This window comes from Folsomia candida, unplaced genomic scaffold (assembly GCF_002217175.1).
Source record: "Folsomia candida strain VU population unplaced genomic scaffold, ASM221717v1 Fcan01_Sc030, whole genome shotgun sequence".
Classification (NCBI taxonomy): domain Eukaryota; kingdom Metazoa; phylum Arthropoda; class Collembola; order Entomobryomorpha; family Isotomidae; genus Folsomia; species Folsomia candida.
Window position 1 is genome coordinate 1,842,711 of NW_019091222.1, and position 12,415 is coordinate 1,855,125.

Here is a 12,415-nt window from a genome sequence, read left to right on the forward strand (position 1 = left end):
CGTGACAGGGTAAAGCAGGCTGACTACAAATAATACACTTCCTCCAGTTCATTTCCTGGAGGAGTTTCCCCAAAATAGACCCTCGTTGAGCGGGTAGGGAAAGTCGTTGGCGGAGAAAGTTGGCAGAATTGCCCTGCTCAGATATGGCGGAAATTCTCTGCCCAATTTGCTGGATGAGGGTCAACCCCTCCTCGCCCCACACTCCCGTAGTTTCCATGGCAACGGGCTCAAAAATGTAGCGGTCCAGGAGGAAGGCGTATTTCTTCTTCTTGCCTTCCTTCGGCTTTCCTGGCAGCAGCGCCCTGGTGGCGTATGGTGTCCGGGAGATGACTCGAGGCGAACGTGTCGGCGCAGGTAAAGTCCCAGACCAGGGATCTCCCTCGTGACCAGGGTAGAGCACCCTGGGGGCTCCCTTATGCAGGGTACTTCGGCCGATCGGAGAGCTCTGGCAATCACGTCGTTGGCGGTCTCGTGGCGGGACCAACGACCTGCGCTCCGGCGGCAGGATAGGCCATGATAGCAGCGAGACGTGACCATCGCCCCACACGGGCATTTATGCAACTCACAAATATCGCAGCCGAGACGGAGGGCAACCGCGAGGGAGTTAGAATTAGCATGGTAACGCTTTGTCGTGGCGGTGGGTTGCAAAAATTATTTATTTATTTTCAGGTTAGGGAAAACTTTGAGCTTTTAGTTATTATCTAACTTTCAATGCAACTTAATCTGTTAATTTTTTAAAACAATTCATCAATACAAGTAGTAACCAAATATATTAAAGAATTCCCTTAAGAATTAAGCATAAACCATCTTTTTAATTCTTGAAATATACATAAACGCTAGTAAAACGCTCTGAAGATGTAAATTTGATAACATGCGACTTAAGTAATCAAGTACAGATTTATTTAGAAATTTAAAAAAAAATCAAGAAAAAGGATATCAATACAAAGAATGAAATAAAAGAGACAAGAAACATCTTGGAAAGTTTCCATTTCCTGGAAAGTGTTGAAAACGTTGGTACAATTGGAATTCTTCATTTATTTTCCTTTCGCTAAAGTGTGGGCAGCGAAATGAGCAGCTTTGGCAGCTTGGACCTAATCGTGGTTTAAATTGACGTATTTATAAATGATGCACATTGGGATATAAAAAATTAATTAAATACTTCAGGAGTATCTTGTGGAACGAAGTGGCCAGGCTGGGATCCACCAATGTTCCACAAGGGGTCGTGGTGAACAGCGCCAGCATTCCAGAGTGGATTATTTCCAAAAAGGTATTGTGGGGATCGCTTCCCTCTGGAACGAGCTTCGGCGTGGGCAGCGAAATGTGCGGCTTTGGCGGCTTGAACCTAGTTGGGAATAATTAAAAATCATGAGGAACATGAACTTGCACGCACTGATATTGACGGGTAGTCTTAAAAGGAAGTATTTTCCCGAAAGCTGCGAACTGATCAAACTCTAGTGTTAGAAAGTTTGACATCTGTATAAACTGTTGTATACTAGGTAGGTAGGTAGGTTTTATTAATTCAAGATTGATGCGGCCGCAGCCCTTACAATCATACATAATAATTCTTAATCATATTCTTACTATTTTTTTACAGAAAAAATAAAAACGTCTAAAAAAATGTCTAATTTAGTCAGTCCATATAATGAGTCTCTCGTACTTCATTCTCTTGTGTTAAGTAGTGATAAATATGTTTTAGTTTAGTTTCATTCAGATCTACATCAAATTTTACAAAATCTTTCCTGGTTGTTGGCAAACAATTATTTAATTTACCATTCATGATGTTACGTATTAGACTATAATTTGGGCACTCACATATAAAATAGTATAAATCTTCAATGTCTGAGTTACATAAATTACACATTGTATTTCCATCATTCTTGTAAATTATATTAACTGTTGTATACTATTTTATTATTGGCAAAGAACTTTCATCTTAAAAATTTTGCTATTTTATGACTTTGTTTATTAGATATAGTAATTAAATTTGAATCTGTTTAGGGGATTTTTAATAGTATTTCTACTTGTAATAATGTCCACTAATGCTAGACTTGCCTAACGAAATACTGGAACAAAAATTATCTATTAAAATTAGTATTAACTACATACTGGTTCGGGTGCTAAATCCGATGAAATTTTAAAATGTAAATCTAGGCGGTTAAAATGCATGTTTCGGGTGTCCTGCACCTGATTTTTATGCACATTTTTGTACTAATTTGAACATAATCAAGATTTGGATGGTTATTATTAATTTCTTTGCTGGCTAAATGAGAGATTTATATAAATGTGGAATACTTATTCTCGTGGAACTAATTGTCACCATATTCGTTCTTCTTGAATAATAATAAACAAGAAGAATATTTTGCACACATAGATAATTGCAAATAAATTGTATTCCAATTTACAAAAATAAACTCATCAAAAAAAACTTGGTTGAATATTCAAGTTTAACACGTTGAAAACAAGCTCCCATTTCCCACACGTACATGCGTAAATCAAATATTTCTTGGTAGCTTCAGACAAGTTTTTTTTTAAATGAGTTTATTCCCTGACAAGGGAAGGTCCATAAATTATGTCACGCGAGAGGGGGGGGAGGGGGCCAAGGCTCCAATGATATCGTGCATATGTGACACATGTTAAACAAGGGGAGGGGGGGGGGGGGTCTAGAAAATAACGATTTTTGCGTAACATAATTTATGGATGGCCCCTAAATTGCACGTACATACCTCCGGTGTGTCCTGTGGAACCCAGTGTGGGGCAGAAGATGCTGATCTAACAGCCCACAACGGATCCTGGTGAACAGATCCAGCATTCCAGAGTGGATTATTTCCGAAAAGGAATTGGGCCTGGGAGGCGCCGACGATCATTAAGAGAATCTACAAAAAATAATTTTAATATAACCAAATTATTTGAAGTCTCACCATGCCCCAGTCATGTTATGTGAGGAAGGGTATTTAATCGAAATTAACTTACAACTGCCTTCATTGTGTTGCGTTGTGATGGATGGAATAAAACAAATGTCACTCTGGATTAATTTTGGGTGGCTTTTATACTGGACATGACGCCATGGGATTATTTAATATAAAAAATTAATTGCTTTAAGAGATTGAGGAAGAGTAATGACTGTCATTGTTTAACTGAACCCATGGCAATTCCTGGGTTAAAAAATGATCCAGTTTTTGTGCAGCGATTGGCATTTGCAGTGATGATGGGAATAATAAAGATGCGTTGTGGAGATGCCCATTGATAGAATAACTAAAGTATGTATGTAGCAGTGTTTCTGCTGTTGAATAACACCTGCACGAAATTAGTGCACGAAAATGTTTTTAAACGTTTAATAACAACCATCAAAAATCCGGAAAAGTGCATGAAAATGCACGAAACTCATTTGCGGACAAATAATATTGAAATAATCCAATTTTTCCAAGTATTTTATTAAGTGAGAAGTCGTTGTGCTATTGTTTGATATCTTCTTCATAGCTTTAGCATTTTAGTGCAAAACAATTTTTCATTTTTTAATACGAAAAATGTATATGGGCCATATGGGTAATCAATATGGGTAATTTTCGTAGCAATATATATTTAGCAATACGTAGTGGTTAATTTATCGCTATCAAAGTAATTGTAATCGTGTGTTGCTCATTTGTAAGGAAAAATTAATACGAATGGCAGTGAAATGTAAAATGTGAGAACCATGAAAACCATGAAAAACCCACAATGTCAACAGGTCAAATATACAATGATCACATTCAATATGAATTGTGATGCATTCCAGGGTCGTAAACTTTTATATCTTCATAACGAATATTATCTCCGCATTGATGTTTTGCAGGATCCCAGGCGCAATTGACGGCTTGCAAATATCTGGCCGCACAATTACCTCCGTTTCTCCCGTAACGATTCGCAGCTTGATCCGCGGCCGAATCTGGAGTGTCGTTTCCTTGCGCCCACTCGCGCAGATTGCTTATGGCAGCAGCAGTCGCGGATTGAAGAATTCCAGCACAATGCTTAACCGCTTCATAGTTCGCTTTGCAGTGGAAATACTTATCGCAGTTTTTACAGTTTGCGTCCCTCATGAGGTTGTCCCACATGTTTACGGCAGAACAGGGATTTTGACCTTTTCCTGTTGGTAGAATAAATACATTCAATAATTAAATTTTGACAATAATGTGTATCCACTTGTGGAGCTAAATACATTAGAGATGGGCAAGATCATTATCTCAGATACCAGATCAAGATCAAAGACTACAGATAATATCTTATCTTTGATCTTTAGCTGCAGGCTTTGATCTGTCTCTTGATCTTGATCTGGGGCTGTACGAACTGTTATCTTTACCTTCTCAAATTTAAAAGTTAGAAAAACTAAAAACTCTTAATGCTAGATTTTTTACAATTCATTATTTTTCAGTAGGAAGAAAGCGCACAAATCAACAATTGAAAATATTTTCTGATCACTTGTTCTTGATAAACTCCACTTCCATTCTCTTCCCCTCGCTTTGATTTTCACTCCGAAAAATAATTCATTTCAACAATTTTAAATTTAATTTTTTATAGAAAAATATTAATTATTCATTCCACATGTGACTATATGATTATTTTCATAAAAGTCCACAAAACAATACGATAAACTGCACCAGCTGAATTTGATGAATTTGTGATTGCCACCATTCAGGTCGCAACTAATATTTTTTTCTCTAAAACAAACTTCGCTTACATTTTTAAACTCGGGCTTTTCGTCATCACCCCATGATCCGCTTGAGTACCAACAATATCGAATCACAGGAGCATTTAAAATATTAATATATAATTGGATATTAGAATAACCAACGCTTTCGAAATGGAAAGCAAGTTAAGTTTTTCCATGTTTATTTGCCGTTGGCGAATTTATAAATTAACTTTTATGTAAATTTGTACTAGAAATAAGTAAAAATCTCACTTATTTAATTATAAATTAAATTAAGTATGTATAATGCGTATTAATTGCTCTTTAAGCTATAATTAATAATGTTTATTTTTTATTAGTTTGCATCAAAGCTTGTGCTTGAGCATTAAGGCGTATGCATGAGCGAGACGCCTGAATAAAATCAAAGCGAGGGGAAGAGAATGGAAGTGGAGTTTTCTCACTCCGCCTGAAAAAAGTCGGCCGTTTTTTGAACTTTGACCTCAAATATTTTGAGTAACTCTCACCATCGCACAAACTGCCTGAAGAAACGTTAGTTGTATTGGCTTGGACCACCTAATTTTAAAATTTCAGCCAAATCGGAGGGTTACACTTCACATCATCGCATTGTTAATAAAATACTTGGAAAAATTGGATTATTTCAATATTATTTGTCCGCAAATGAGTTTCGTGCATTTTCATGCACTTTTCCGGATTTTTGATGGTTGTTATTAAACGTTTAAAAACATTTTCGTGCACTAATTTCGTGCAGGTGTTATTCAACAGCAGAAACACTGCTACATACATACTTTAGTTATTCTATCAATGGGCATCTCCACAACGCATCTTTATTATTCCCATCATCACTGCAAATGCCAATCGCTGCACAAAAACTGGATCATTTTTTAACCCAGGAATTGCCATGGGTTCAGTTAAACAATGACAGTCATTACTCTTCCTCAATCTCTTAAAGCAATTAATTTTTTATATTAAATAATCCCATGGCGTCATGTCCAGTATAAAAGCCACCCAAAATTAATCCAGAGTGACATTTGTTTTATTCCATCCATCACAACGCAACACAATGAAGGCAGTTGTAAGTTAATTTCGATTAAATACCCTTCCTCACATAACATGACTGGGGCATGGTGAGACTTCAAATAATTTGGTTATATTAAAATTATTTTTTGTAGATTCTCTTAATGATCGTCGGCGCCTCCCAGGCCCAATTCCTTTTCGGAAATAATCCACTCTGGAATGCTGGATCTGTTCACCAGGATCCGTTGTGGGCTGTTAGATCAGCATCTTCTGCCCCACACTGGGTTCCACAGGACACACCGGAGGTATGTACGTGCAATTTAGGGGCCATCCATAAATTATGTTACGCAAAAATCGTTATTTTCTAGACCCCCCCCCCCCCTCCCCTTGTTTAACATGTGTCACATATGCACGATATCATTGGAGCCTTGGCCCCCTCCCCCCCCTCTCGCGTGACATAATTTATGGACCTTCCCTTGTCAGGGAATAAACTCATTTAAAAAAAAACTTGTCTGAAGCTACCAAGAAATATTTGATTTACGCATGTACGTGTGGGAAATGGGAGCTTGTTTTCAACGTGTTAAACTTGAATATTCAACCAAGTTTTTTTTGATGAGTTTATTTTTGTAAATTGGAATACAATTTATTTGCAATTATCTATGTGTGCAAAATATTCTTCTTGTTTATTATTATTCAAGAAGAACGAATATGGTGACAATTAGTTCCACGAGAATAAGTATTCCACATTTATATAAATCTCTCATTTAGCCAGCAAAGAAATTAATAATAACCATCCAAATCTTGATTATGTTCAAATTAGTACAAAAATGTGCATAAAAATCAGGTGCAGGACACCCGAAACATGCATTTTAACCGCCTAGATTTACATTTTAAAATTTCATCGGATTTAGCACCCGAACCAGTATGTAGTTAATACTAATTTTAATAGATAATTTTTGTTCCAGTATTTCGTTAGGCAAGTCTAGCATTAGTGGACATTATTACAAGTAGAAATACTATTAAAAATCCCCTAAACAGATTCAAATTTAATTACTATATCTAATAAACAAAGTCATAAAATAGCAAAATTTTTAAGATGAAAGTTCTTTGCCAATAATAAAATAGTATACAACAGTTAATATAATTTACAAGAATGATGGAAATACAATGTGTAATTTATGTAACTCAGACATTGAAGATTTATACTATTTTATATGTGAGTGCCCAAATTATAGTCTAATACGTAACATCATGAATGGTAAATTAAATAATTGTTTGCCAACAACCAGGAAAGATTTTGTAAAATTTGATGTAGATCTGAATGAAACTAAACTAAAACATATTTATCACTACTTAACACAAGAGAATGAAGTACGAGAGACTCATTATATGGACTGACTAAATTAGACATTTTTTTAGACGTTTTTATTTTTTCTGTAAAAAAATAGTAAGAATATGATTAAGAATTATTATGTATGATTGTAAGGGCTGCGGCCGCATCAATCTTGAATTAATAAAACCTACCTACCTACCTAGTATACAACAGTTTATACAGATGTCAAACTTTCTAACACTAGAGTTTGATCAGTTCGCAGCTTTCGGGAAAATACTTCCTTTTAAGACTACCCGTCAATATCAGTGCGTGCAAGTTCATGTTCCTCATGATTTTTAATTATTCCCAACTAGGTTCAAGCCGCCAAAGCCGCACATTTCGCTGCCCACGCCGAAGCTCGTTCCAGAGGGAAGCGATCCCCACAATACCTTTTTGGAAATAATCCACTCTGGAATGCTGGCGCTGTTCACCACGACCCCTTGTGGAACATTGGTGGATCCCAGCCTGGCCACTTCGTTCCACAAGATACTCCTGAAGTATTTAATTAATTTTTTATATCCCAATGTGCATCATTTATAAATACGTCAATTTAAACCACGATTAGGTCCAAGCTGCCAAAGCTGCTCATTTCGCTGCCCACACTTTAGCGAAAGGAAAATAAATGAAGAATTCCAATTGTACCAACGTTTTCAACACTTTCCAGGAAATGGAAACTTTCCAAGATGTTTCTTGTCTCTTTTATTTCATTCTTTGTATTGATATCCTTTTTCTTGATTTTTTTTTAAATTTCTAAATAAATCTGTACTTGATTACTTAAGTCGCATGTTATCAAATTTACATCTTCAGAGCGTTTTACTAGCGTTTATGTATATTTCAAGAATTAAAAAGATGGTTTATGCTTAATTCTTAAGGGAATTCTTTAATATATTTGGTTACTACTTGTATTGATGAATTGTTTTAAAAAATTAACAGATTAAGTTGCATTGAAAGTTAGATAATAACTAAAAGCTCAAAGTTTTCCCTAACCTGAAAATAAATAAATAATTTTTGCAACCCACCGCCACGACAAAGCGTTACCATGCTAATTCTAACTCCCTCGCGGTTGCCCTCCGTCTCGGCTGCGATATTTGTGAGTTGCATAAATGCCCGTGTGGGGCGATGGTCACGTCTCGCTGCTATCATGGCCTATCCTGCCGCCGGAGCGCAGGTCGTTGGTCCCGCCACGAGACCGCCAACGACGTGATTGCCAGAGCTCTCCGATCGGCCGAAGTACCCTGCATAAGGGAGCCCCCAGGGTGCTCTACCCTGGTCACGAGGGAGATCCCTGGTCTGGGACTTTACCTGCGCCGACACGTTCGCCTCGAGTCATCTCCCGGACACCATACGCCACCAGGGCGCTGCTGCCAGGAAAGCCGAAGGAAGGCAAGAAGAAGAAATACGCCTTCCTCCTGGACCGCTACATTTTTGAGCCCATTGCCATGGAAACTACGGGAGTGTGGGGCGAGGAGGGGTTGACCCTCATCCAGCAAATTGGGCAGAGAATTTCCGCCATATCTGAGCAGGGCAATTCTGCCAACTTTCTCCGCCAACGACTTTCCCTACCCGCTCAACGAGGGTCTATTTTGGGGAAACTCCTCCAGGAAATGAACTGGAGGAAGTGTATTATTTGTAGTCAGCCTGCTTTACCCTGTCACGATTTTTCTGCCATTTTATACGATTTTCTACGATTTATTTTGATTTTTCTTAAGTGAGGCATATCTGTACGACCCTGGTAGTCAGCTTTTCTATTTAATTTTATATGTGATTTTCAACTCTGCGACACACACATTAATTAATTCGAAATAAATTTTAAATTATCTAAATTATTTAAATTATTTAATTTTAAATTTTAAACTCATTAACTTGAGATTCCCTCTAATTAATTAATTCTAATTCTAATCCCAATTCCCTCCGCATCACAAATGTCAAAAAGAAGGAAGGTGATTTTTTTGTGACTTCAATTTTATTTAGTATTTACCATGTATGTATGCAGCATAGATGATAGTACAGTATTGTCATATTTAGGATTAGTACATAGTGTAAAACAAATTGAGCGCGATAATTTGCAAGATTTTTCAAATGCAGGAATTTTCGTGATTTTAATTTTTTCGGACAATTACTTTCCGTCAGTTATGAAACAACATCTGGTTAGTCCTCCCGAAGTATGAGACATATTTCAAGTCCTTCCTGTGAAGCTAGGATTCGAATCTTCCATGACAGTTGGCGAAATCTGTTTTCCATATTTTGAAATTAGTAATGTCATGACAAATGAGGTTGAGGAATTTTATTAATTTGCATACCGTAAATATGTACATGATTTCCTAATCGGGTGCAATTTGTTTTACAGTATGTATACTATATATAAGTTAATAATATTTACCCAGTCTCCATCTGTCTGCCGAGATCAATATCCAATACCCCGACGAGATTGGAGGATATATATTATCGTAGCAAATTTAAAGCTTCAAGTAAGGTATGTATACTCTAAATAAAAATAACTAAAATTTGCCCAAGGTTTATTAAAAAAGAGGATGACACAAGAATTGGGTAAAATTTTCACAAATTTTATAAATTTTACACAACCGTTGGATACATTTTACACAAGTTGAATGGGGGACAAGCCATCGAACAAGTGACATGTTTTAAATACTTAGGACTGCATGTTGACTCTGTGCTTTGGTTTAATACCCACTTTCAAATGGTATTAAATAGCGTCTCAAGTAATCTGTGGGTATTAATCAAGTGGAATCTTCAAATTAAATCCGAATAAAAACTATTTACATAAATACTTTTACAAAAAAAGGATTCTTAGCCTCAGCATAGGTTCCGGTAAATCTTGATATTTTATCGTACACATTTTTCAGAATAGGCATTGGCACAAGTATAAGATATAAAATGAAATTTGCAATATCTTTAGATGCTTTTGATTGAATCGCTAGCAGTTCATATCCATTTTACATTATTTGCACTCGTCTGATATTGGTTGGGTAGAGGGAGTAATTATGCAATCTAGCAAGAAAACATGAAAACAGCAAAAAAGCAAAATAGCAAATTTTTGAACTGCAATTTTCTGGTAAGTAATGTTAAAATTTTAAATTGCAAGGAAGTTGTTCTAATTTAAGTTTTACTTTAATCCTGTCATGATATCCCTGCAAATTATAAGGATTTTGGCAATTAATTAGTCAATTTCAATTAATGCAGATTAATTATGATTTCGAACTGATGCATCAAGATTCATCACTTCCTTCGCCTCTGGCCATCAGCAGCTCCTAAAATTGTTCAAAAAGCAACCTAAATTTCAAAATCTCCAGGATTACAGAAATTCATTTTAGAACGCGCAGGTGAGCCTCAAGTCTTGAAATTGCTAACTAAATTATTGCAACAATTTTTATAACATAAAACTTTCCAAATTATTAGGAAATTTGGACGTCAATATTGCTGCTGTGCTCTGTCTTTTGTACCTCATCCCCCCAACAGCTCAAGGAAAAGGAAAGGGGAGCCGTTCCAAAACTGATGACGCCAAGGACCTCTTATTATCGTATTTTAAGGTAAAAATTAAAATCACACATATTTTAAATTTATTAGTGTATTATTTATGCTACAGACCGGCACTCCACTCCAGTCAATCCTAGACACTTGGAAAATCGAAAAAAGTCAGCCGAATCTGGTTTGCCTGGGAGATACGACGAAGGACTTGAATTCTTTCTTCATAATTTGTGATCGTCGCATCCTTCCGATAGCTGCGTTAAACACCACTCAAGCCATTGACACAGTTTTCAAAGCCCACTACGTCTTTGCAACCGAGTACGACAAGAGCTTATCTGGAATTTGGAAGTTTATCCAGGTCTACGTGTATAAATTGAGACGTGAAGACAACGTAACTTCCAAGAAAAGTGAAGCAAGTTTATACGCAATTAGGAAGTGTATTTGATCAAGATGTTTAAGTGTCATGAGTGCTTCAAATATTTTGATACAATTTTAGCAATTAAGGATCAGTATAAATATGTCCATATTTACGGCCACGTGAATTTTAACAGTATTATTTGTCCAAGTGAATCTTGTAATACGATGATTAGTACCTGGAGCGGTCTATGGCGTCATTTGAAAGCGTTTCATAACAATTCGAGTAGTTTAGACATAATTGAAGACTGCAATATCCAATTTACTCCTACAAATCACGAAATTAATCCTACGTTTACAAATTTTGAGCACATTGGAATAAGAGAAGAAATATCGATCGATTTAGGAGTTGAATTGATTACTGATTTGCTTCATAATTTTTGTTCCTCCTTATTGGCAAATGGAGTGAATAACTCCACTGTACACTTTGTTGTAAAAGAAATAAAGTATAGTTTTTCAAATATTTTAAATTTAATTCTCAAAATTGCGAAAAAATATTGTATCCAAGACTATGAAGAATTTTCTAGTAAAATCACAGGATTATTGTCAGCATTTTCCAAAGTAAAATCCTCATATCTGCGACAAAAGCTGACAACTGTAAATAATAATGTTATTTTACCAGTAGAAATAAGTTTAGGTAGTAGAACGGAAATGCGCATCCGCGAAAATAAGCGACAAAAAGTAATAGTGCAGGACACATTTATGTATATTCCAATTTTGAAGACACTAGAACAAACAATTAGGTGCAATATTATAGACAGTTAATGATATTTTAAGCTATCCGAAAATATTTATGTAAAATTAATTGTAATTTTTGAAGATTGTAAACGCTGCTGTGACTGAGAGCGCCGAAATTTCCCGTTTAGTTGCAGAGTGCAATAAGAAAAACTGCGTCGATAAAGCGTCGTGGACAACTTTAGTTAATAAATTTGTAGCAAAGTTAACAGAGGTGAGTCGCCAAAGCATTCTTAATATTTAATAATATATTTAATTTGCCCAATTAAATTTCAGAGTTTCTCCTACAACTACCTACCAGAAACACTTAGCAGCTGTAATAATTAAGCGACTGCATTCATTCAGACACTCGAAATCAGTGGAGGGCCTGGTGAGTGAAAATTTCGCGTATTATTTAAATGTTCTCTTGTATTGAGAATTTCTAAAAGTTGTGTAATTTTAATCTGCAGGACATTTTGTTTGATGACGTCAACCGATGTGGACTCATCCAAAATCGAAGACGATTTATCGGAATTTGAAGGGTGGACGGAAGAGTGTCGAAAAAGCGGGAGTCGACTACTTAAAATTCTGGCCTAACAAGAAAATCTCAAGACCAATTCCCGAGAATTCTGAATTTAATGAGGAACTAGTCGACGAGCTCAGCTCTACTTGCGCAAAAGACGGAGTTGGGGAAATAAAGCATACGGATACGCTCGGTCATCGTAATATCTTAG

General features: G+C 36.2%; 2 protein-coding genes across 2 annotated transcripts; one reads left to right on the forward strand and one right to left on the reverse strand.

Moving 5' to 3' along the window:
• Positions 1-638: 638 nt before the first annotated feature.
• On the reverse strand, positions 639-3,010 carry LOC110860269 (cuticle protein 2). The gene is made up of 4 exons (XM_022109323.2): positions 2,971-3,010; positions 2,724-2,873; positions 1,160-1,342; positions 639-1,091 (listed from the first exon to the last, which is right to left on the reverse strand). The coding sequence occupies exons 1-4, from the start codon at positions 2,980-2,982 to the stop codon at positions 1,035-1,037; spliced, it is 402 nt and encodes a 133-aa protein (XP_021965015.1). The 5' UTR covers positions 2,983-3,010; the 3' UTR covers positions 639-1,034.
• Positions 3,011-5,713: 2,703 nt separating this feature from the next.
• LOC110860270 (cuticle protein 2) lies at positions 5,714-8,085 on the forward strand. Its single transcript, XM_022109325.2, has 4 exons — positions 5,714-5,753; positions 5,851-6,000; positions 7,382-7,564; positions 7,633-8,085. Exons 1-4 carry the CDS (start codon positions 5,742-5,744, stop codon positions 7,687-7,689), a joined length of 402 nt encoding a protein of 133 aa, XP_021965017.1. The 5' UTR covers positions 5,714-5,741; the 3' UTR covers positions 7,690-8,085.
• Positions 8,086-12,415: the final 4,330 nt, after the last annotated feature.

Excerpts from the sequence above, each read along its gene's own strand:
- LOC110860270 (XM_022109325.2), top strand. Across the intron at positions 6,001-7,381 it reads TTCCACAGGACACACCGGAG|GTTCAAGCCGCCAAAGCCGC; the intron begins GTATGTACGTGC and ends ATTCCCAACTAG. Across the intron at positions 7,565-7,632 it reads TTCCACAAGATACTCCTGAA|GTCCAAGCTGCCAAAGCTGC; the intron begins GTATTTAATTAA and ends AACCACGATTAG.
- LOC110860269 (XM_022109323.2), bottom strand. Across the intron at positions 1,343-2,723 it reads TTCCACAGGACACACCGGAG|GTTCAAGCCGCCAAAGCCGC; the intron begins GTATGTACGTGC and ends ATTCCCAACTAG. Across the intron at positions 1,092-1,159 it reads TTCCACAAGATACTCCTGAA|GTCCAAGCTGCCAAAGCTGC; the intron begins GTATTTAATTAA and ends AACCACGATTAG.